The following is a 21,822-nucleotide window of genomic DNA, read 5'->3' as shown; positions in this document are numbered from 1 at the left end:
TGAATTTATTTATGGATTTAACTATTGATTTATATATTTCAACATTTATTTAATGATTCAATTTTGAGTCATTTGGCCCTCCATAAAGAAACGCATACTAGTTTAATGAATATGACTTTTCTAAAAGGAAAATATTTATTATTGATCTGTTTCTGCTATTAGGAAAATTATATATTATCAAACTAAATGGAGCAACTTAAAACCCAATTTTGCTAATTTTTAGTTTATTTAGAATCTGTAAAGTCTTTACAAAATCGTAAAGCCCAAAGGACTGTGTCTCTGCTAAATGAATATTTTTTTTTTCTAATTATATTTTATTTTGTATAATTTTGTTTTCCTTTTTTTAACCATTATTTAGTTTTTTAATTTTATCAAAAGAAAAATTTCTCGATTTGCATTTACAAAATGTGTAAATATGAACTTACTGCTGAATTTTGTAATTTTGAAAGTAAAAAAAAAAAAAAGAAACGTGACCCACATCCGCTTCCATGACGCTTCCCCAGATGGACGTGACTTCCACCACGAGACCCGAAGCCACGCCCATCTGATTAATATGCAAATTACGCACGAAGCGTGAGGGCGTTCCGCGCTTTATAAAGAGCGCAGCCGCTTCCTCTCAGCATCAGTCCAGGCTACAACTACAAATAGGTAAGTTTAAAGCGCAGCATATGCGCTTTTGGATGGTATTTTCTCTGTATAATATATGTAATAAAATATTTTTAATCTATATTTGGCGTTCTGCTATCATTAGGATGTGTATTTAGTCATATATTTACTGCAATATGCAGAGAGATGGTGTTGGAAGCTAATCCCCATTCATTCCTGTTGAAATCAACATTTGCAGTCTGACTGATGTTACGTAATTATTTATCTAACATATCATGAATACGATTTACTAACATTTTTTCGTTGTTACTAAACGTTTTTCACTTTCTTGTGAACTCAAACACGACCTGTTGCTGCTCGTTTCAAAATAAAGGTTATTTTTAGGTTTTGGCGTATAAACAAACGCATTTCTCTTGCATGCAGTGATTATTAGCGAGCATGTTCATGTCTGTTGGAGCATACGGCTCTGTTTTGATGGATGTTGGTGTATAATTCAGGTTTGAGTCACGTCGCTTCCTGAACCGCAAAGGATTCTGGTACTTGTGGTTTTTATGGGTGCATTTAGGGATGCTTGGCTACGTAAAAGTCCCGTTTTGCACAATTTTTCCGCGAGATGAGTCAGTATTTCATTCAGCATGGGTAGAAATTCCCCATTTATGATCTCGAAGTGATTTGCGTCAACTCAACACCGACCTCTTTCGGGAAAGTGACTTTTAATTACTGTAACAAAGTAATCCGAATCGACTGGGAATCGGTGTTATTTCAGTAGTTATATAGTTGAGATGGGGTCATTGGGATCAATAATAAAATTATTTTTTGTGACCCTGGACCACAAAACCAATCATAAGTGTCAATTTTCTTGAAATTGAGATTTTTACATGAGCTGAATAAATAATATTTCCATTGATGTGTGGTTTGTTAGGACAGGACAACATTTAGCTGAGACGCAACTATTTGAAAATCTGGAATCTGAGGGTGCAAAACATTAAAATGCAGAGAAAATCACCTTTAAATTTGTCCAAATTAAGTTCTTCGTAATGCATATTACTGAGCAAAAGTTACGTTTTGAGATTTATGGTAGGAAATTAACAATCATCACGGAACATGATCTTTACTTAATATCCTAATGATTTTTGGCATAAAAGAAAAATTGATAATTTTAACCCGTACAAAAAAACCCAGCAACTCGAGAGGTTTGTAGTTCAGGGATGGATAGCTAGATCTCCTCCAAGTGTTCTTGACATCCGACAACATACCAACTGTAACTATGAAAATAAATGTCACAATTTAATTAAAATATCAATATCCAGTAATACAACTCCAACTTTAACTATGTTCTATAAAATAAATGATGATAAATGCCAATTTAATCCACTCCTAAGTGCATGTTCTACATTGTCTCAAGTATTAACATAATTCATTAAAATGTTTAGTTTTGTAGTGGTGATAAACGACTACAGCCGTCAGGGATGGTCTCTAAAGTGCTTGTGTTTTGAGTGCATGTGATAAATCCGGAGTGAGGGGCTCTTAAGGTGATCCGGTTTGTATGAATCCTGCTGATTTCTTCTACGTGCGTCTGCACACACAACACTGCAGCGGCTGGAGGACGTGACGGATGAAAATAACTCTTTGCTCTTACACCTTTGACCTTTTCCCTCACTGCACTTGACATGACGATGAAATAAAATCGCTGCATCCCTCAGTGTACCCCTCAGTGTCATGAAATGAACAACTGCTTTAGCAGATCATTTACAAGATTGTTTCATTCCGTCTTGAAGAGCATTGCTACTGAAAGCAAATCATTGATGGATTGAAATGCATGCTTGCTGATGAGTTTCTGTCTCCTGCAGCTGAAGATGGCATCTACAAAGGAGAAGCTCATCGCTCACGTGAGCAAGGAGCAGCCCGCTGGGCCCACTAACAAGGTGACTGTGGTGGGTGTGGGGATGGTTGGAATGGCCGCCGCCATCAGCGTCCTCCTCAAGGTCAGTGAGTCACTGCACTACATCATCAACAGCCATCACAGAACACCAGATCAGTCAGGTTATCATACGACAGCAGTCATGCTTTGCCATTGAAGATGTTTAACAATTTAGAATGTTATAATAATTATAGTTTCTTTTTAATTGAGTCAATTTAGAAGTTTTAATTTATACAAGTTACTAATTTAAAAAGCGGAGTAAAATTTAATTTAATTATAATTTAATTAAAACAATTTGGGGAATTATTATAGAATTGAGGCATTTAATTTTTTCAAGTTTTTTTTTTTTTTTTTTTATCGAAGTTGCAGATTTATTTTAAAATTGATTTTAAAAAATTTAGTAAAATTAGACCTGTTAAATGACATTTTATTTTAAAATTAATTGAGAAATTCCCACTTCCTGTCTCTTTACTGTTTCTATAAAGAAAAGTGATGAAAAAGACAATTTCATTAATATGACTATTATTCTCCTATAACTTGTATTAAAATTTAAATCAAGTTCCAACAACTTTTAATGAAATTAACAACTTGTAAAAATTTGCACAGTTTGTGTAGGTCAAAATGAAGTAAAATGCCATGTGTCCAGTTTTTCCCATAACCTCCGAACAAAAAAAATATGGAACGAAAACATCATATTGATTTCTGCATCTTCCTCGAACTGTGGTGTTTTTCTCCTGAAATCTCACTTTGGGTAAAGCTGCTGTGGCGCAAGGAAATAACACCGGCTTTGAAAGCTTTCCTGACCTTTGAGCGATTTCTGAATGAGAAGGAAGGCCTTGAACCTCTGCCAAGAATAAACATGATCCCCGTATCTGGAGACTGAGCAAATTCTACGAGTTTGCATCACACTCTGCAGTTCTCCATTGGTGTGAAGTGCAATTTCTTAACCTACAATGTCATATATAAGAAATATAGTGTAACTTCAATTTGACTTTGCATTGAACCGGTAATAACGCAACCCCAAACTCAACATTTACCAGTAACATTTGCATGTGTTTGTGCAGGATCTGACTGATGAACTCGCCCTAGTGGATGTGATGGAAGATAAGCTGAAAGGAGAGGTTATGGACCTGCAGCATGGAAGCCTCTTTCTCAAGACGCACAAGATAGTGGCGGATAAAGGTCAGATTTCATAATCTACCATTAAAAGAAAATGTGAGGGGGGGGTATAATATAAATTAAATTAACTTTAATAAAATATTTTGAAAAGGAAAGACTTAAATATATATATATATATATATATATATATATATATATATATATATATATATATATATATATATATATAATTTATTTTTTTTTTTTTTTAACAAAAGTGATGAATAAATTACCAGTTTTCTATGAGCTAGAAGAATCAATGTCCCCCTAAATGCCCAGACAACAGACCGATCAGAGTGGTAGCATTTGGTCTAAAAAGTTGCATTTGAACATGCTACAAAGTCTAGCGACAGAAAATGACTCCATACCAGCAGGTGGCAGTAGTTTCATTTAACAAGGGAAACCGGAAGAGCTAAGACTAGGATCATAAACAAAGCTGCACTTGCATACCATTATCAAAACCTAGATGAGATGTAAAATAAGAGCTCTTGACTTATTTGTTTTTCTTCTCGTATACTGGTTTGCTTCACTGAACAGCCAATCGGAGTGATCTCTCTCAGTAAGAAGTTTTGCCGTCAATGTAACGTGCTCCGTCGTCTAAAAGGTGCTGATGGTCTGACTAGTGCCAACGGAGCAGAACGCAATACAAAAAATAGGATAGACCCAACTTATGCTCATCACGCAAAACAACTGTTTATGCATGGCAACTCACACAAGCACTCATGACGTGAAATGCATAAGACATGATTAATGTTCACAGTTGGGTCCAGTTCTCAAAGACAGCCTGACACTTGCTGTATCATGCCTTAGCACGGGTGTCAAACTCAATTCCTGGATGGCCACAGCCCTGCAGAGTTTAGATCCAACCCTAATTTAACACCTGATCCAGCTAATCACGTCCTTCAGTCTTATTTGAAAACTACATGGTTTGTGTGTAAAGCCCAAAACACTACATTTTAGTAATTCTATAGGATCACTGTATGTCACAGTGCGATATGGATCTAATAAACTTGGCCACGACGTGTGTGTGGACTGTACGATGATGACTCCTATTGACTCGAACGCTACGTCACACGTGCTATTGGTAAACAAGAGCATGATAAATCACTTGAGCAGTTGTAGTTTTTATGTGCTGAAAAAAAAATGGAAGCAGTGAAGGAGGAAGGATAGGAGTTTGAGGAAAGCAGTTTTATGTTTTGGCGCCATGTCGCGTTGACTTCATGTAGCCTTTTTATTGGTTGATCGGTAAACGTGGATCGTATCCGCAAACACACTGTGCGACGATCATGCCGTATCGAAGGTTATCTTTACTCGCGAGACTGTGACAACGGCCATCTTTGAACCTCTCTCACTGTACGACACCGGACCACCGATTAGGAGCCACGATCACAGAAATCGCCCCTTTTGTTTCACGATGCAACTCTTTCGCCTGGGACAGCCGAAAATCATGCAGTGTTTAGGGCTTCAGGGTTTGAACTAAACTCTGGGCTGGAGCCCTCCAGCAACTGATTTTGACACCCCTGCCTTAACAGAATGATTTCATAAACTTTATTAACTTGAGAAATGATATGAAGCCAACATAATATAAATTTCTATTCACACCAAGAACAATATGAAACATTGCAGGTGAAAGGTCTATTCAGACTAGGAGCAAGACAAAAAAGCACTCTGATCCTGTTGTGCAATGTAGCTTAAGTTTTATTGCATTTTTTTTTTTGTTTGTTTTTTTCTTTCCAAATGAAAACAACCTTTCATTACATAAAAAAAAAAAAACGTTGCCAGTGTAAACTGGTCTGTAGGAGCTCTTGTATGAAGTCTATGCCCTAGGGCTTCAACCCTGCTCCTGGGACCAGCTGTCCAGCAGAGTTTAGCTCCAACCCCAATCAATACATGAACCAGCCAATCGCGGTCTTCAGGATTGCTTAAAAATTACAGGCTAGGTGAGCTGAAGCAAGTTAGAAATAAACATTACAGGACAGTGGGTCCCCAGGAGCATGGTTGAAGACCTAGGGTCTTAACCAGGGTTGACCAGTCCTGGTTCCTGCAGATCTACCTACTTGCAGAGTTCAGCTCCAACCCTGATCCAATACACCTTTCTGTAATTATCAAGTGCTTCTGAAGATCTTATTAGCTTGTTCAGTTGTTTGATCAGGGATGGAGCCGAACTTTCTGCTGGGAGGTACATCTCCAGGAACAGAATTGGGCACCCTGGTCAAAACAAATATTTGCAATTATTCAGTCTTTGGGTGCATTATCCAAAAACCTTTTAAGCATAATCAAATCGTAGAAGCCACTGGCACCATTGGTCTCTTTGATCTACTTAAGCTTGGCCTGAAAAGGCCTTGATGGAGTGTTTGACAGGAATGTAGAAACTAAGGGAAAGTGGGATCTTTCCCAAATTGATCATTCCATGTGATTTCCAGACTACAGCGTGACCGCAAACTCCAAAGTGGTCGTTGTGACCGCTGGAGCCCGTCAGCAGGAGGGTGAGAGCCGCCTGAACCTCGTCCAGAGGAACGTCAACATCTTCAAGTTCATCATCCCCAACATCATGAAGTACAGCCCCAACTGCATCCTTCTGGTGGTCTCAAACCCAGGTATGTCATACCCGGGCTGACATTACGACTGAACGTCCTTTTGTGCTCAAAGGTTTCAGTAGACCGTAAACCAATGTCATCTCTTCAGTTGACATCTTGACCTATGTGGCCTGGAAGCTGAGCGGTTTGCCCAGGAACCGTGTGATCGGTAGCGGCACAAACCTGGACTCTGCTCGTTTCCGTTACCTGATGGGAGAGAAGCTGGGCATTCACCCATCTAGCTGCCACGGTTGGGTCATTGGAGAACATGGCGACTCCAGTGGTGAGGACTGCAAATATGATTGGGAGCACAGATGTGCTTCAAGAGCACAATGAACACCAATCATTTTCTTCATAAAATGTAAACGTCCTCTTTCTGTTGTAGTTCCTGTGTGGAGCGGAGTCAATGTGGCTGGAGTGTCCCTCCAGGGTTTGAACCCTGACATGGGAACCGATAAAGACAAGGAGGACTGGAGGAGCGTCCACAAGATGGTGGTTGACAGGTGAATAATTTGTAACCAACTAGACTTCCATATAGTGGTTTAGTACACAATAATCGTCTCAGAACGACATATAGAAAGGTTTTAGGGAGAGAGGCCAAGTCGTTTCTCTTGTTTGTATATAATCTCTAGTGTTGCCATTAGAAAGCATATAAATCAAGTCCTTGTGTGAACGCATTTAGTCTGGACTCACGGTTGTTTATCTGTGGTTAACATAAATCTGGTTTGTATTGGCAGTGCATATGAGGTTATTAAGCTGAAGGGCTACACTTCCTGGGCTATTGGTATGTCTGTAGCTGACCTGTGTGAGAGCATCTTGAAGAACCTGCGCAAGTGCCATCCAGTTTCAACCTTGGTCAAGGTGAGATTCTCTTGTCTATTTATTTCTGTGTGACCAGCAATCTTCATTAACCAAATATTTTGAACCATTTTTCTAGTACCGAGAGTCAGAACATAAATGCGCGTGTGTATATTTATATAATAAACTCTATTCCAAACCGGCATCTAATGACTACATGGGCAGCTACCTTTTATGGCAACATCCTGGTCCAAGTGAGGGGAGTTGATGAGCTCTTCATGGACCGCAACTCCTATGCAACGCAAACTTAAAGCACACAGAAGAACTGACTAATGTTCACAGATGGTTCCAGTATCTTAACAGTTGGATCTTATGTTAGCATGTTGCAAAGCTAACAATCTTGTGTACCAAGTACCTGATCTGAACAACTCTGTGTGCCACAAATAGCGCTCATGCAAAGAGCATTAGACTTGATCAACATTCATAGTAGGTTCCAGTTCATCTTACATTAGCACGTTCCTCAAAGCTAGCAAAGCGCAAGCGCACAAATATTGGGTGTGGTTTTAATTGGATTGATCGGTCTTGCATACGGATAACTGACAACTCTTCTTGGACCTCAACTCCTACAAATGGCACTCTTCTCACAAAGCATGTAAACTACTTGATTCCGGTTCACAGTTGGTTCCAACAGATCTTATGTAAGCATGTTGCTAAAAATATGCTAACACTCATTTCGTTATCTGTGATGAAACCGTCCGAGTGACTGCTCTGAACAACTCTTCATGGATGGCAACTAACAAGTGGCACAATCATGACATAAAATGCATAAAAGACCTTCAGACTTTCTGCTATTTTGGATGTAACTCGTTTGTCGCAATGCATTCTGGAGCTGAATTATTCAATGTACATATGACACTGCTTTAAGCCAAAATTACGTTATCTAACAAGGCATAATTTTATTTGGAACTGCCTACGTTATCTCAAATTGTTGCTTGGATGATTAGCTTGCTAAGTTTTGGAACCGTGCTACAAAGCACAATTATCTGACACTTGTTGCGTATTCACAGGGAATGCATGGTGTGAATGAAGAGGTCTTTCTCAGCGTGCCTTGCATCCTGGGTAACAGTGGCCTGACCGATGTTGTCCACATGACCCTCAAGCCAGAAGAGGAGAAACAGCTGGTGAAGAGCGCTGAGACCCTGTGGGGTGTTCAGAAGGAGCTGACCCTGTGAATGGTGGTCTCCTCAAATGTAGCCAGTGTCACAAATGACAAACCTCTGAGTCCTGCTTATCCTTCTCCTGACCTCAAATCTCATTGCCTTTAACCATCAGATATCTCCACACGTCTCAGACCTTCAGATTGCAACGCTCCTTATTTTAGCTGCAGAGGAGAAATAGTTTATTCCTGTTGTCTTGACAAAGATCATGAGCCTTTGTAAAAGTTTGTCTGTGCATACTATTGTATATTCAACAAAGAAGCACTTGTGAACAAGATGATGTGCAATTGAGTCATTTTATTCCATTCTGAGGTCAACTAGCATTCCGTACTTGGGTCCTGCGTCACACAATTGATCATTTCAACAAGACCCAACACGTAAAACCAAAGCTACAAAGTATAAGTTTTATGAAATATCATGGTGTTTAAATGTACAATAAAATTATATACATTAAAAATCAGCTCAGAAAACTACCAATGCTGGGAATTTTTTTTTTTTTTTTTTTTTTGTGTATCGAGATGAATGTTAGATTTACCCTAGAGTTGTTTTACTTACACTTTTGAATTTCTACATTAAAATGCTACAATTAACGCAAGAATGATTTAACGTTTTAAACTGTTCCAACAATTTAACTTGGGATGGTTTTAAAAGGATGGTTTTATGAACAGTTTTGAATTGTCACGTTAAATTTAATGCAACTGTTTTACGAACAATTTTGAATTTCTACATTAAGTGCAACGGGTCACTTAAGAATGGTTTAACGAATGATTTTGAATTTCTACATTAAGTGCAGCGGGTCACTTAAGAATGGTTTAACGAATTATTTTGAATTGTCGTATTGAATTTGATGCAACAATTTAACTTGGAACTGTTCTACATCTTCAGTTGTTCCATTAAATTTGACCGCTAACACAAACGGTTTTATGAGCCATTTTGAATTGTTACGCTGAATTTATATACAATGGTTTTAGCTTTTAGAATGATTTTAAGAACAAGTTCGAATTTCTACAAGAAATGAAACGGGTTAGAATGGTTTAACGACTGATTTGGAATTGTCGCCTTGAATGGAATGCAACCGTTTACCTTAGATTGTTAGATTAACAATCAATTTTAAATTGTTACACTGAATGTGGTTTAATTTTGAATTGAATGCAACGATTTGCATAAGAATGGCTTTATGAATGATTTAATAACATGACCGAATCCAAATAACTGTTTACATGCAAAGAGAAATTGACTTCATGAGCAGAATACGGTTTAAGACCTTTTAACATCGTAAACATTGCTTGTTTGTGCATGTAAACACACTCAATGACCCAAGTTGACTTTGCATGACTGTACCGAGAGTCAACCACAAGTGCACTGATGGTCTACCAGAAAAAGCACTTGTACATAAATATATTGGAATAAAACCTTTTACAACGGCTTAATTTGTTCTCAAATTCATTGTAAATTAATATAGTATAACACAATCGTGTTGAGAGTTTTGGATGATCCATCTACTTGTAATTTGTGTAAGTGTACACCTTATGTATCAGCTGGAAACAAAATACTTTTGTCAATGTATTTTTATGTCAGTGTTGGTTCATAAGAGCAACAACACACCCAGCCATGTGGTGATACATAGCGAAGGTTATAGCGGTTACTTGAAGCATGTGATTGTAGAATTGAGACCCAGCCCACGACTGAATAAACATTGTGACTAACTACAAAGGCTTCTATCCATCTCTTTGTTCTGTAGGCTGAATAGAAATAACAGCTGTACAGAAACAAACTGGGTTAGTGGACCATGTTGTATAAAATCTGTCAAAAGTTTACTAGAGCATTTCAGGTGCATGTAGTTATATAGCATCAATATCAGGCCTGTCTAGAGTTCAATACCTCAAATACAAGTTGAGTAATAAATCAATGGCACCTGCCAATTATATATTACGCACACTTGATGTGAAAACATGATGCAAGGTGCTGACCATTCACAAATCTCTCACACGATTCAAGATCATGTTCTTTTATTAATCTACAGCCTGGTACAAATAAGAACAAATATTAGCAGCTAAGGGCGTAAAGTCTCACTAAGAAACAGCAACTCAAGTCTTAATCTAATTCACATCCCAAAAGTGCATTAAAACAACCGACTGAAATGCAACAGGTAAGAATAGTTCTTTTTTTTTTTTAAACCTTTGGAAAAATAAAAAGTCAAAAAATCTAAGAACAGTACAACAGTTTATAGCTTTTCAGTTTTCAAACATTATTAGTCACAAACCAAACTTTGTGTACAGCGAAATTATATGCAGTTGTAACAACATACCAATAAATCTGGAACAGCAATAGTTCCCAATTGCAATGAGATAAATAATTCAGCAAAATAAATGTCATAAAATTGAAATATGGAACCATAAGTTGTCACTGTTCTCCATTAATTGGGTGAATCTCACAGAAACTATTAAGAAATTACATATTTCACCCCAAAATCAAAAGAAAGGAATAAGTAATATTTTGCATAAAGATTTTTTTGCATTGTGATAAAGCACATTTTCCCTCAAATTCTCATTGTAAAGAAAATTTTAATTATAAAATATATTTTAAATATTTGACCTGTTTTACTAAATTTAATGTATGCTGGTTTAAAAAAAATAATAATAATAATCCAAAACGTTTGGCCTGGATTATTTTTTATTACTATACAACAGTATTGACGTTTTGCCCTATAACTTTGAGAAATTTCAGGAATAAATGTACCTATTTTTTCCCAAATTTTTATTTAAATGTACTTAATATTTTACACAATGTAAAAAAATCTTAATAGTCCTACATTTTCTTCTGCAGAATATATTTATTTGATTTATTTTGAGGTGAATGTTCCAGTGAGATTCACATAGTTATGGAGTATGACAACACTTTGTAACAGTGCCTGAATGAAAACAGGAGTTGCTATCCACATTTGAGAGCAATTTCCTCATACACTTCCTGCAGACATCACATTTTATAAGTTATCACTCTGTACGGTAATAACAGTAGTATCTAAAGCCAAAGACTCAAACGCCTGCCAGTTTTACACGAGAAGCTCAAATGAAAGGAACAAAAAGTCTATGATGTACTTCTAATGCTCCGGTCTAGTTTTTACTTTTTATATTGCAAATATTGTACCCATTTTGCCTTTTCCGAATCAAGAAAATAAAGTCAGGTACAGTAGCTAAAACTCTCACAGAAGTAAAAGATCAGAAACAGCTGAACTCCCACTGACATACCACAGAGCGACTAGATCCGAGTCTGGCACGTGTGATCAGAGCTGGAGAGCAGGGTCAGTAAAGGTCACTGAGTCCGGCCGTCTTTCGCGCTTTCTGCATGAGCGCTCGCAGCTGGAACTGTTTGCGGGACAGCAGACGCACATGCTGAGGACAAAAAAAAAAACAAGACGAATGGGGATGTCAAACATAACCTTACTAAGAATAGTACAATAAATGCCAAAAACTTGAGAACTTGTTCTCTGAAAAGAGAGAAGTAGGGGGTCGACAAACCTTGAGGAAGACCTCCATGTCGATGACTCCTCTACGAAGGGCTTCTCCCAGGTAAAAGATGGTGTCCTCTATGGCGTTCTCCTCTGCGTACAGGTTCAGGATCTGTTTGTAGAGCGGGGCTGTTGGGATGATCACGTCGTCAATGTCGTTGTTTTCCGACTGGTTTTCCATCTTCTCCAGAGCTTCGCTCAGTTCCTCGTCCTTCTTCTTGAGAAGCTCAATGTTTCTGTCCACCTCAGCCTAAGATTGGCACAAAAACATCATGCTTCTTCAAAAACAGTGTGATCTCAATGGAGAACAACCTACAGAGCAATAGCAAATGTTCTTACCACTTCCTGGTCCAGGCGGGACACCATATCTTCCAGCTTCTGGTGTCCTTTCTTCAGGTCTTCCTCAGTTCTCTTCAAGGCGTCCAGCTCGGCTTGCGCTCTGTCCATCTCCTCTTTCATTCTCCAGCGCAGTTTATCGGTCACGGCTGAGATCAGCGATGCTCGGATGGTGTCCTCACCGATGGTACCATCACGACTTGGACCTGGAAGTAGAAGACAGTGACAAATTTATTGCCAGTGATTTCGGGTCAATGGTCAATGAAAAGCGACACTGTTGCAGCACAGTGCTGTGAGATCCAGAGAAAACCATTCAAATTCTGCACAGAAGTCTCTGTTATAATAAACAGAACAAACAGCGCTGACGTTAAGACGTCACACACTCCATAACAACAATAAACTACAAAGTTTTGTATACAAGTGTAATAATAGGAACAGCTGCAATAGAATTTGGTATTTATAGCATAAACCAATTTACAGTTAAATGGTATATTTAGACACTATCATCACAAATGACCTGAAACGCCATACACAGCTTTCCTTTAGTTTGAGTGCAGCAAATTCCAGTTTATTCTGCATTCAGCAAAGTAATTTCGTGTTGAGCGATGGACCTTCTTGGGAAAACCAAATACTACATCGCCGATCTGGAGCCATCTATAAGACTACTACCAGAGCCATCTACATTTATGGCACCCATCCATGTTTGTGCAAGTGTCTTCAAGTTCCCCTGATTGCAAACGCCCGGCTTGTCAGGTAGGTATTGGTGAAGCTTTCTCCAAACTGGCTAAATACAAACGAGACAGTGATAAATGGAAGATGCTAACAAGAAATGTGGCAACGTAGACAGCGATTCCTATTTCAAAGAGAGCACGTGCAGACAAGAAGTTAACGCAAGAGGAGGCAATTGATCATTGCTTTCGGAGGTGGATGCCTGCTGTTTGGGAACGCAGTCTTATAAGACTATTACACAGAAATACTTTGATGACAGACTTTGTTCAGGCATTTCAGAATGACCAAAACAACATTTCAGATGCTGTGCAATGAGATCGGTCCGCTGGTCAGTCAAGTTATCCCGTCCCATTGTGCAAAGTCACATGACTTTTTCAATGCGCATGGTGGAATTTAAATGTGTTTCTCTTATAGTTTATGCACATTTGTTCTTATTGGATAAAACGTTTATCCTACTCAATTGTGCGCATAAGTTTTTTAATGCGCATTTTTAGAATTCATGCGCATCTTGGCGTTTCCATCCAGCGTTTTTTTATGCGATATTCCAAAATGTGCATAAAAATAGGTGGATGGAAACATAGCTACTGAGGCAAGATACCCTCTCTTAGCCACGTTTGCTAAAAAGTATCTATGCAACAAGCACACCATCTGAACGAGTGTTCAGTGCAGCTGGAAACATCGTAACACCGGACAATATCAACATGTTAAAGGTCTTTCCACACTGAGTGCGAAAAAGCGAAACGAATTTCGGACGCGATGACGCTCTGGAATAAAAACAACAGCTTCCTATGGGTGCTTCCACATAGACCGCGAACATTCGCGCACCGAAAATGCGAATGTTTTTTTTCGTCCAGTCCGACGAATCTTTCCAGTTTCGCAAAGCGTTCACGCTATCAATCATGTAATCATATCTCTTGCCCTTCCGTATATAAAAAAGAGAAACATTTGTCTACACATGACATATGAAAGCAAACAGATAATAATTATGAAGATAAGTTTTCTTTATGTTTTTATGCGGCTCATGGTATTTCTTTTTAAATAAAGGATATATGACACATAAGCAGGTATCGATCAGTCCATTATAAAACACAAAAAGTGCATGTCTACCTATTATAGAATCAAAATCCATTTCAGATCACAATCGGAAGTTATTAACACTCGATGATGATTTAAAGTGGGTTTTGAGCAAAAATGTTAATAATTAGCCTACGTACAGTTTCAATGTAGCTTGATGTTAATTGTACCTCTAATTATTTCAGATGTATTCTTGTAAGCATTATGGATATTTTGTGCTTCTGGTGAATTTATCTTAATATCATTTATCTTAATTTATTGCTGTATATTGAGCAATGGACGATGTAAACCACACAATACATACGCTACATGAAGAAAACATGCATTGTTGGTCGGCGCCCCCTAGCGTGTTGGCGTGAATTAGCAGAAGGCGAACATTCGAACATTGAAAGCAACATTCGCGGGCGATTCACCTCGCTTTTTCGCATCGCGCACAGTGTGGAAAGCCCTTTAGTTTTCCGTCAACATTTTTTAAAATCTTTATAGAAAATTCAAGGTAGGCTTAAAGCATTTATGTTTAAAATGTTACCAGGCCTACGCATGTTGACACTGTCCGGTGTTACAATGTTTCCAGCCGCACCGACCAGTCGTATGGTGTGCTTGTTGCGCAAATCCATAGACCGTTTTTAGCAAACTTACATGTGTGTTTATATTATATATAAATATATATATATATATTATAAATTATATAAATATAATGACACCATGTCACCGATAGTAGTTGGTCCATTACCACCACGCTAACTATAACCATGGTGTTGTGGCAGAAACAGTTAAACGTTATTACATTATTTATTACAGGGTTTGTACAACCTTTTCGGGAGAGAAATTCACAAGTAGGGCTTGGTACTACATCCAGGGGGCGTGGCTAGATCCACATCTTAGAGGTGGAGATGGGGTGGGTTTAGGGATCAGGGGGTGGAGATGGGTAGGTTTAGGTATAGGCAGGTGGGAGTAGTTGAATCTGGATCCAACCACGCCCCCTGGATCTTGTAGGCTGCAGCGAGACGCTTCTCGAAATTCAAGCACTTTTCAATGACTTTCACGTATTTCACACAACTATTTCCGGCACTTTAAAACCCAAAATATACTTTTTGATAAACAAACACTTATTTAAAATTAAGAAAAAATACATCAGATTACCACTATAACCTGTAGATGGCAGCAGAGGATAACTTTTTGCCTTATTTATTTCCACTTTTTTGCTTTGTATTTTGAGATCGTAAAATCACTATTACAAAATATCATATCATCAAAAAATCTAATTTCATCAAAGTTTTGCACTTTTTTGTATTCAGTAAGAAGTCACAAAGTGCCTTGAAAAACAAACTTCTTCAATTCTTCAATTTGCAACTGAATCACACAAAGCAAGTAAAGAGTAATCACTATATATAATTTTATACTCACTATAGTCGTTGGTCAGTTCAGTATAATACTATAGAAAAATAATGCTACATTTAATAGTAGAATATATAATATTTTTCATACAAAAATGTTACTGTTTTTAATAAGTAAATTAAGTAAATTTTGTATGCTTCCCAACTCAAGTTGGGAAGCATACAATTTGCCGTTGCTAGGAAACGCTTATTTTGTTTACTAGGATGAGAGTTGCTGAAATCGCGTTTGGTCTCGTACTGTATCGTGTATCTTGTCAGTGTGTGCACTTGCTTGGCCATTTGTAGTTGATAAACAGGAAAGTGGGTCCAGCTGAATTGAAATGATCATTTGTTGGTTTGGTATAATAAAGGTTATTATACCGCGGCAGCGGTCGCGGCAGTCGTCGTGTGAAGCCCTCTTAGTGTGAAGACCAAAGAGTGTAAAGACCATCGACTCTACCGTGCGACTCCACCGGGCAGGGACACCGGCAAGGGATAGTAGTAGCTTTTTATTTAATTTTTTCATTGATATGTTTATTATTGAAATGTTGTTGTTATATGCATGTGTTAATTTTATTTAATTTCTTTATTTTCTTAAATATGTGGGTAGATAGTATTTATAGAGTTGTAACTTTTTCGTTTTAGTTACTTTTTCTTATTTGTAAGTCGCTTTGGACAAAAGCGTCTGCTAAATGACAAAAGTAAGTAAAGTAAAGTAAAAGTTCAGTGCTGTATGTGCATTGCCAAGAAATAAACGTGTAATATTATTAGCAACTGCACTTATTAATGTGATACAATAGTAATTTTATAATTAAATTGTTTTTATTTTCTATTGAGAAACCTTACTGAAAAACCCATCAAATCTGGCGACTAATAAAAAATATGCCAAGTAAAAAGGTTTTAATTTTCAATATTCCACTGTGACTTTTTTCCCCCATATTACGTAAGCTTTGCCCCTGAGAACGTCTGCTGTCTGTGAGCAGCTTGGCTGAAACACTCATGATTGCAGACTCACACGTTCTGCACAGCACTGTAGTTAATGTCATGGTTCAAACCTAATGATGAAAGTTCCCTGAGGTCTGAGATCTTCCCTCTCCTGCCACTCTAAATATACCCAGCACTCTCTCTGTCAAATGGGATGAACTGGATGAAGTCCTTTGACCTTTAGCAGCTCAGAATCTAGTTACAGACCCAACCTTTCAGAGCAGTCCAATGAGGTCACTGTAAAGCAGACACACGGCCAGAGCAGATAGAGACGGGTGGAGTGAATATGAAGGGTGAAGCGTGTTGTAGAGTGCTTTTCTGAGTCTGACATTAACACGCCGTGTCGTGTCATCTGTGTCTTGCCCAGTATGCTTTCTTATTTTAGATCTAGACTCAAGACTGCGATACACTCTTGACAACTGAGTGTTAGTCTAGTTAAAGAATGACTGAATATAGTATAAGCATTCTGTATGTGTTACCAATTCAGATTGGTAACACATACCTATTCAGATTAACTCCAACTCAGATATAATGTTGTTAATCCAGAGTAACCCATATTCATAACAAATGCCAACTAAGAGGGAAGGTTACCAATTCACATAACCCAAATTCAGAATAAATGTTACCAATTCTAATTAATTCAGATTCAAACTGAATGCTTCAGTATTGTATTTTCAGACATAATATTTGTGTATTCAGATTAACAGATTCAGACTGAATGTTGTGCTAATTCAAGTGAATTGAGTTTCAAACTGAATGCTACTAATTCAGTTCAGCTCTGATTCAAATTCAGTGTTGCCAATTCAGATCAACTCAGATTTAGACAGAATGTTGCTAATTAAGACTGAGTCATAGTCATACTGAATGCATCAAATTTAGATAAACTCAGATTCAGACTGAATTTTGCCAATTCAAATGAATTCAGATTTAAACTGAATTCTACCAATTCAATTTACCCGATTCCTATTCAGTGCTGCCAATTCAGATCAACTCGGATTCAGACAGAATGTTGCTAATTAAGATTGATTTATATTCATACTGAATGCATCAAATTTAGATAAACTCAGATTCAGACTGAATTTTGCCAATTCAAATGAATTCAGATTTAAACTGAATTCTACCAATTCAATTTACCTGATTCATATTCAGTGCTGCCAATTCAGATTAACTCAGATTCAGATTGAATGGTGCTAATATAAATTCAGATTGAATACTACACATTTAGATGTCCTCTGGTTCAGATTGAATGTTGCCAATTCAAATGAATTCAGATTCAAACTGAATGCTACCATTTCAGTTCAGCTCTGATTCTGATTCAGTGTTGCCAGTTCAGATCAACTCAGATTCAGAATGAATGTTGCCAAATTAAAAGAATTCAGATTCACACCTAATGCTAACAATTGCTCTGATTCCAATTCAGTGTTGTCAATTCAGATTAATTTACATTAAGACATAATCATTTTTATTAACATGCCTTAGAAAAATTATTACTGGTGTGAATATTGAGACAAAACAAGTTTCTTTCAGTTGAAACAGCTCAGATTTACATTATTGTCTGGGACTAGGTTTAAGCCTCGTCTGATTCAGATCAACTGACTGAACGTTGCCAGTTCAAATGAATTCAGAATCTACTTCAGTTCAGACGATTCAGATTAACCCAGGTTCATATTTAATGACTCTGACTCTGAAACTCAGTGTTGCCACTTCAAATGAACTCAGACTCAGATTTAGACAGAACATTGCAAATTCACATCCATACAGATGCAGATTAAATTTTGCCAATTCAGATGGAAAGAGGGCTAAGAACAAACCTGAAAAATTAGATCTCGGGCCTACAACCTGGGACTGAAAATGGAATCCACATTGCTTATTGCAGGCTTACTGCAATTTTCAGTATAATTGTATATGATGTAGTGTAACTATAAAACTAAGCCAAAGGCAAACATGCCAACTCACCCACAGTAGTGACAGGAGTCTGGGAAGTGTAATGTGCTGGACCTCCTGTGGCAGGATAAGCATTGCCTCCTGGGTAAGCGTAACCTGGGTAACCACTGGAGCGGACACAAATCATTACATAACCAATTAATCACGCTCTGTAATTACAGCACAGGTTTTTATGCAGAGTTTTCATATCATGAGTGCTGGAAAAAATACAAATGACTTCAACAGGTTTATTAAATGTTGATCAGACTGTTGCATGTGATCTTTGGTCAGACTGAAGGAGCCATTACCAGGGGTTTGGGTTGGGCCCGTAGGGAGATACGGCTGGCATTCCTTGCATATAGGACTCTGGAAGGAGGAGTAGGACACAAAACACTTATAAATGAACTGCTGGTGCAGGGAGACATCTGCTGTTTAAAACAGGTATTACTTTGAAAGTTGGGACTGGTTAATTGATCATGAAAAGCTTATATAATATGTGAGCAATCTGAGATAAAAATGATGTCACATTAAAGTCAATATTTTCAGTGCCCAAAATATGTGGACATAACATTCTCATAACAGATTCAAGTTCCTATGTTTTACAACAATGCATCCTATAAGGACGTACGGTCTCTGTCCTATTGCCAAAACCAAAAGAAAAATTAAGCATTTAAATAAAAAAAAAATTTTTAGTATTAATATTTTTGAACTGACATTATTCTCTGATAATACCCCAAATATTAATGACCAAATGAATATATATACATACATACATGCATTAATTGAGCATTAATTCAATTCAGCACATATACTATATGTGACCCTGGACCATAAAACCAGTCATAAGGGTACATTTTTAAAAACATCTGACAGCTGAATAAATAATCTTTCCATTGATGTATGGTTTGTTAGGATCTGACAATATTTGTCCGAGATACAATTATTTGAAAATCTGGAATCTGAGGGTGCAAAAACATCAAAATATTGAGAAAATCGCCTTTAAAGTTGTCCAAATGAAGTTCTTAGCAATGCATATTACTAATCAAAAATTAAGTTTTAATATATGTACGGTAAGAAATTTACAAAATATCTTCATGGAACATGATCTTTATTTAATATCCTAATGATTTTTGGCATGAAAGAAAAATTGATAATTTTGACCCATGCAATGTATTTTTGGCTATTGCTACAAATATACCCCAGCGACTTAAGACTGGTTTTGTGCTCCAGGGTCACATGTATCCCTGTTATTAACTAAAGTATTACAGTTAATTTCAGTTAACTGAAATAAAGATGAAAAAAAAAAAAATTGAATAAAAAAAATACTTAATTTGAAACTTACATTTATAATAATTTCTCAATTTAACTGAATCTACATTAAATAATTTTAAGTTGAAACTAAAACTGATATAAAATAAATGAAAGATATAAAAACAATGTATAAAACCAATGACAAAAGCCATATAAAAATGACAAAAACAACAAAATTACTCAAATTGTAAAGTAAAATGAAAACTGAAAATATAAAAATAAACTAAAATATAAAATGCAGATAAAAAATTTATTTTGAATTAATTGATTTTTAGATTTTACTTTTATATTATAAATAAATAATATAACATTATATAAGAAATACAAAAATAACATTGATGTATACATAAATGTACTTTATAATATATCATTAATGCAAAATAATCTTGATGCTAAAAGCAAGCTTCATTTTCTTTATTAAAATATTATAATTTCTTATTTTAAACTGTCCATATCTCATGGAAAATTCTTGTCAGTTGTATTGTGAGAAAGCTGCTTACGGTTCGGGGGTCCGGCTGCTTGGAAGGCCTGGTAAGGAGGTTGTGTGGTGGGTCTGGAGAAAACGGGCGGCTCCTCACCAAACACCACAATCATGACCTGGATGAGCCCGTACAGATCTGACTGAGGCTGAGGAGCCAGGAGGAAAGAAAACAGCATAAAACATCATCTTTTCATTCTATGAGACATAAGGAAAAATCTTGATATTAGAATGAAGAGTCGTACATGTTTCCATTCGTGCAGGTATGGCAGGTAGATCTTGCCGTTGGCGTCGATGTGTTTGCCGGTCTTGATCATCATCGCACTGGTGGGCTTCACAAAGCATATAGGAGGATTGTAGGGGTACGTATCCAGCAGCCACAAGCACACAGGGATATTGTACACATTCCCTGAAACAGGAAAAGCGTGCATGGTCATGCTTCCTTTATCTATAACACCATAAACAGTTCTCTAACTCACCTCTATAACTAACTGGAACAGTTCCTGTGAGGCTCATCAAGTCTCTGGATGACCCGTCATTAAACACTGTGAGGGAAACATCAGTTATCACGGACAACACAAAGAAACACAGACAGGATGAGAGAATCTTACCGTACGCATCCATAACAGGTTTGAGGTCTTTGTACTGAGAGATGACGTTTGTTATCTCTCGGACAGTGAGATCTCTGTATTTGTATTGCTGGAATATAAAAAATAATACACTTATATAAATAACCCCACCCAAAAAAATACTGTTTCCATTATAAAGCCTTATCACACTGAAATGTATGAAAATATATTGAATCAACATGACATATCAAATTATTTAAACGTGTTTTGTTATATACATAAAGTTTGCTTATGTTATTATGAAATATTAATAATTATTTTGACTTCGAAACTCTTTAGTACGTCTTAAATGCCAAATACAGTAGATAAACCGAACTTTAACAAAAATTACAATTTTCAACTAACTAAAATAAATAAGCTGAGGTCAAAGTATAAAATCACTAAAAAAACTAAAATATAGCTTAAATAAAAATAAAAACATGGCAAAAGTATGCAACAATATTAGTAAAATTTTAACAAAAATTACAATGAAAACTGAAAATATAAAAATAAAAGCTAATTCAAAATATTAATTAATACTAATACAGCATAAAATTAATACTAAAATAGCATTGTACATTTTAAATAAGGTACAAATATACTTTATCACTGATAATTATTTTTACATTAACACAAATAAGAATGTACAAAATAAATATTTTTGTTAAAAACAATTTTATGTAAATAATATTCTTATTTATAATTCCTTATGTATTCATCACAATTGTATGAAAATATATTCAATCAAGATGACATATCAAATTATTTAAATGTACATTCAATAATGGTCTGTTGAACGTTATGTGTGTAAAATTAAAGTTATTAAAAAGTATTAACATAACTATTTTGACTTCAAAACACATGAAATCACCCAAATCCTATATGACAAATATCTCAGTATATAAACACAGACAAATAACCTGCCTCTATATATATATATATATGAGATTATTTTTAATTTTGACACTATAATATAAACTGCTCATTATGTAAGAATACATAAATATAGAAAGAATAGACACCAAAAGGCACGATACTGACCTTCAGCATCTTTTTAAGAGCTCCTTCATTGACAACAGCCATGATTTACCACACAAATATAAATAAAGACACTAAACTCCTGAGAAATAAAGGAATGTGTGAAATATGAAATATATATGTGTGTGTGTGTGTGAGTGAGTGTATGAGAGTGTGTGTGTGTGAGAGTGAGTGAGAGAGA

The 21,822-nt window shown here is 36.5% G+C and overlaps 2 protein-coding genes across 9 annotated transcripts in view; one reads left to right on the top strand and one right to left on the bottom strand.

Annotated features, from left to right (window-relative positions):
• The first annotated feature begins 562 nt into the window (after nucleotides 1-562).
• Nucleotides 563-9,986, top strand: LOC306868560 (L-lactate dehydrogenase A chain-like). The gene is made up of 8 exons (XM_079414806.1): nucleotides 563-648; nucleotides 2,457-2,591; nucleotides 3,592-3,709; nucleotides 6,109-6,282; nucleotides 6,371-6,544; nucleotides 6,647-6,764; nucleotides 6,999-7,122; nucleotides 8,127-9,986. The coding sequence occupies exons 2-8, from the start codon at nucleotides 2,463-2,465 to the stop codon at nucleotides 8,289-8,291; spliced, it is 1,002 nt and encodes a 333-aa protein (XP_079270932.1). The 5' UTR covers nucleotides 563-648; nucleotides 2,457-2,462; the 3' UTR covers nucleotides 8,292-9,986.
• The window catches only part of LOC306868558 (tumor susceptibility gene 101 protein-like), a 21,650-nt gene continuing 5,186 nt past the window's right edge, over nucleotides 5,359-21,822 (bottom strand). The window contains exons 1-10 of one of the 8 annotated variants that reach the window (XM_079414801.1): nucleotides 21,645-21,817; nucleotides 20,607-20,694; nucleotides 20,475-20,540; nucleotides 20,241-20,404; nucleotides 20,018-20,144; nucleotides 18,515-18,572; nucleotides 18,240-18,334; nucleotides 12,124-12,326; nucleotides 11,795-12,034; nucleotides 11,437-11,668 (exon numbers count right to left, since the gene is read on the bottom strand). In XM_079414801.1, coding sequence (XP_079270927.1) covers nucleotides 11,579-11,668; nucleotides 11,795-12,034; nucleotides 12,124-12,326; nucleotides 18,240-18,334; nucleotides 18,515-18,572; nucleotides 20,018-20,144; nucleotides 20,241-20,404; nucleotides 20,475-20,540; nucleotides 20,607-20,694; nucleotides 21,645-21,686 — 1,173 coding nt within the window. In that variant the 5' untranslated portion in view covers nucleotides 21,687-21,817 and the 3' untranslated portion in view covers nucleotides 11,437-11,578. Of the gene's footprint in view, nucleotides 8,441-11,436; nucleotides 11,669-11,794; nucleotides 12,063-12,123; nucleotides 12,327-18,239; nucleotides 18,335-18,514; nucleotides 18,573-20,017; nucleotides 20,145-20,240; nucleotides 20,405-20,474; nucleotides 20,924-21,644; nucleotides 21,818-21,822 lie in introns of those variants that run through there. The other 7 variants (XR_013784110.1, XM_079414803.1, XM_079414800.1 and 4 more) reach the window with 7 other exon arrangements.

The sequence above is a fragment of the Barbus barbus genome, assembly GCF_936440315.1.
Source record: "Barbus barbus genome assembly, chromosome: 50".
Taxonomy (NCBI): Eukaryota; Metazoa; Chordata; class Actinopteri; order Cypriniformes; family Cyprinidae; genus Barbus; species Barbus barbus.
The sequence above is the reverse complement of the archived record's forward strand: the minus strand, read 5'-3'. Positions and strand labels throughout refer to the sequence as shown.

What these genes read in the sequence shown, in the direction of transcription:
- LOC306868560 (XM_079414806.1), top strand. Translation starts at nt 2,463, where the DNA reads ATGGCATCTACAAAGGAGAAGCTCATCGCTCACGTGAGCAAGGAGCAG. An exon ending in TCTGGTGGTCTCAAACCCAG is followed by an intron (nt 6,283 to 6,370) that starts GTATGTCATACC and finishes TCATCTCTTCAG; the next exon opens with TTGACATCTTGACCTATGTG. An exon ending in CACAAGATGGTGGTTGACAG is followed by an intron (nt 6,765 to 6,998) that starts GTGAATAATTTG and finishes TTGTATTGGCAG; the next exon opens with TGCATATGAGGTTATTAAGC.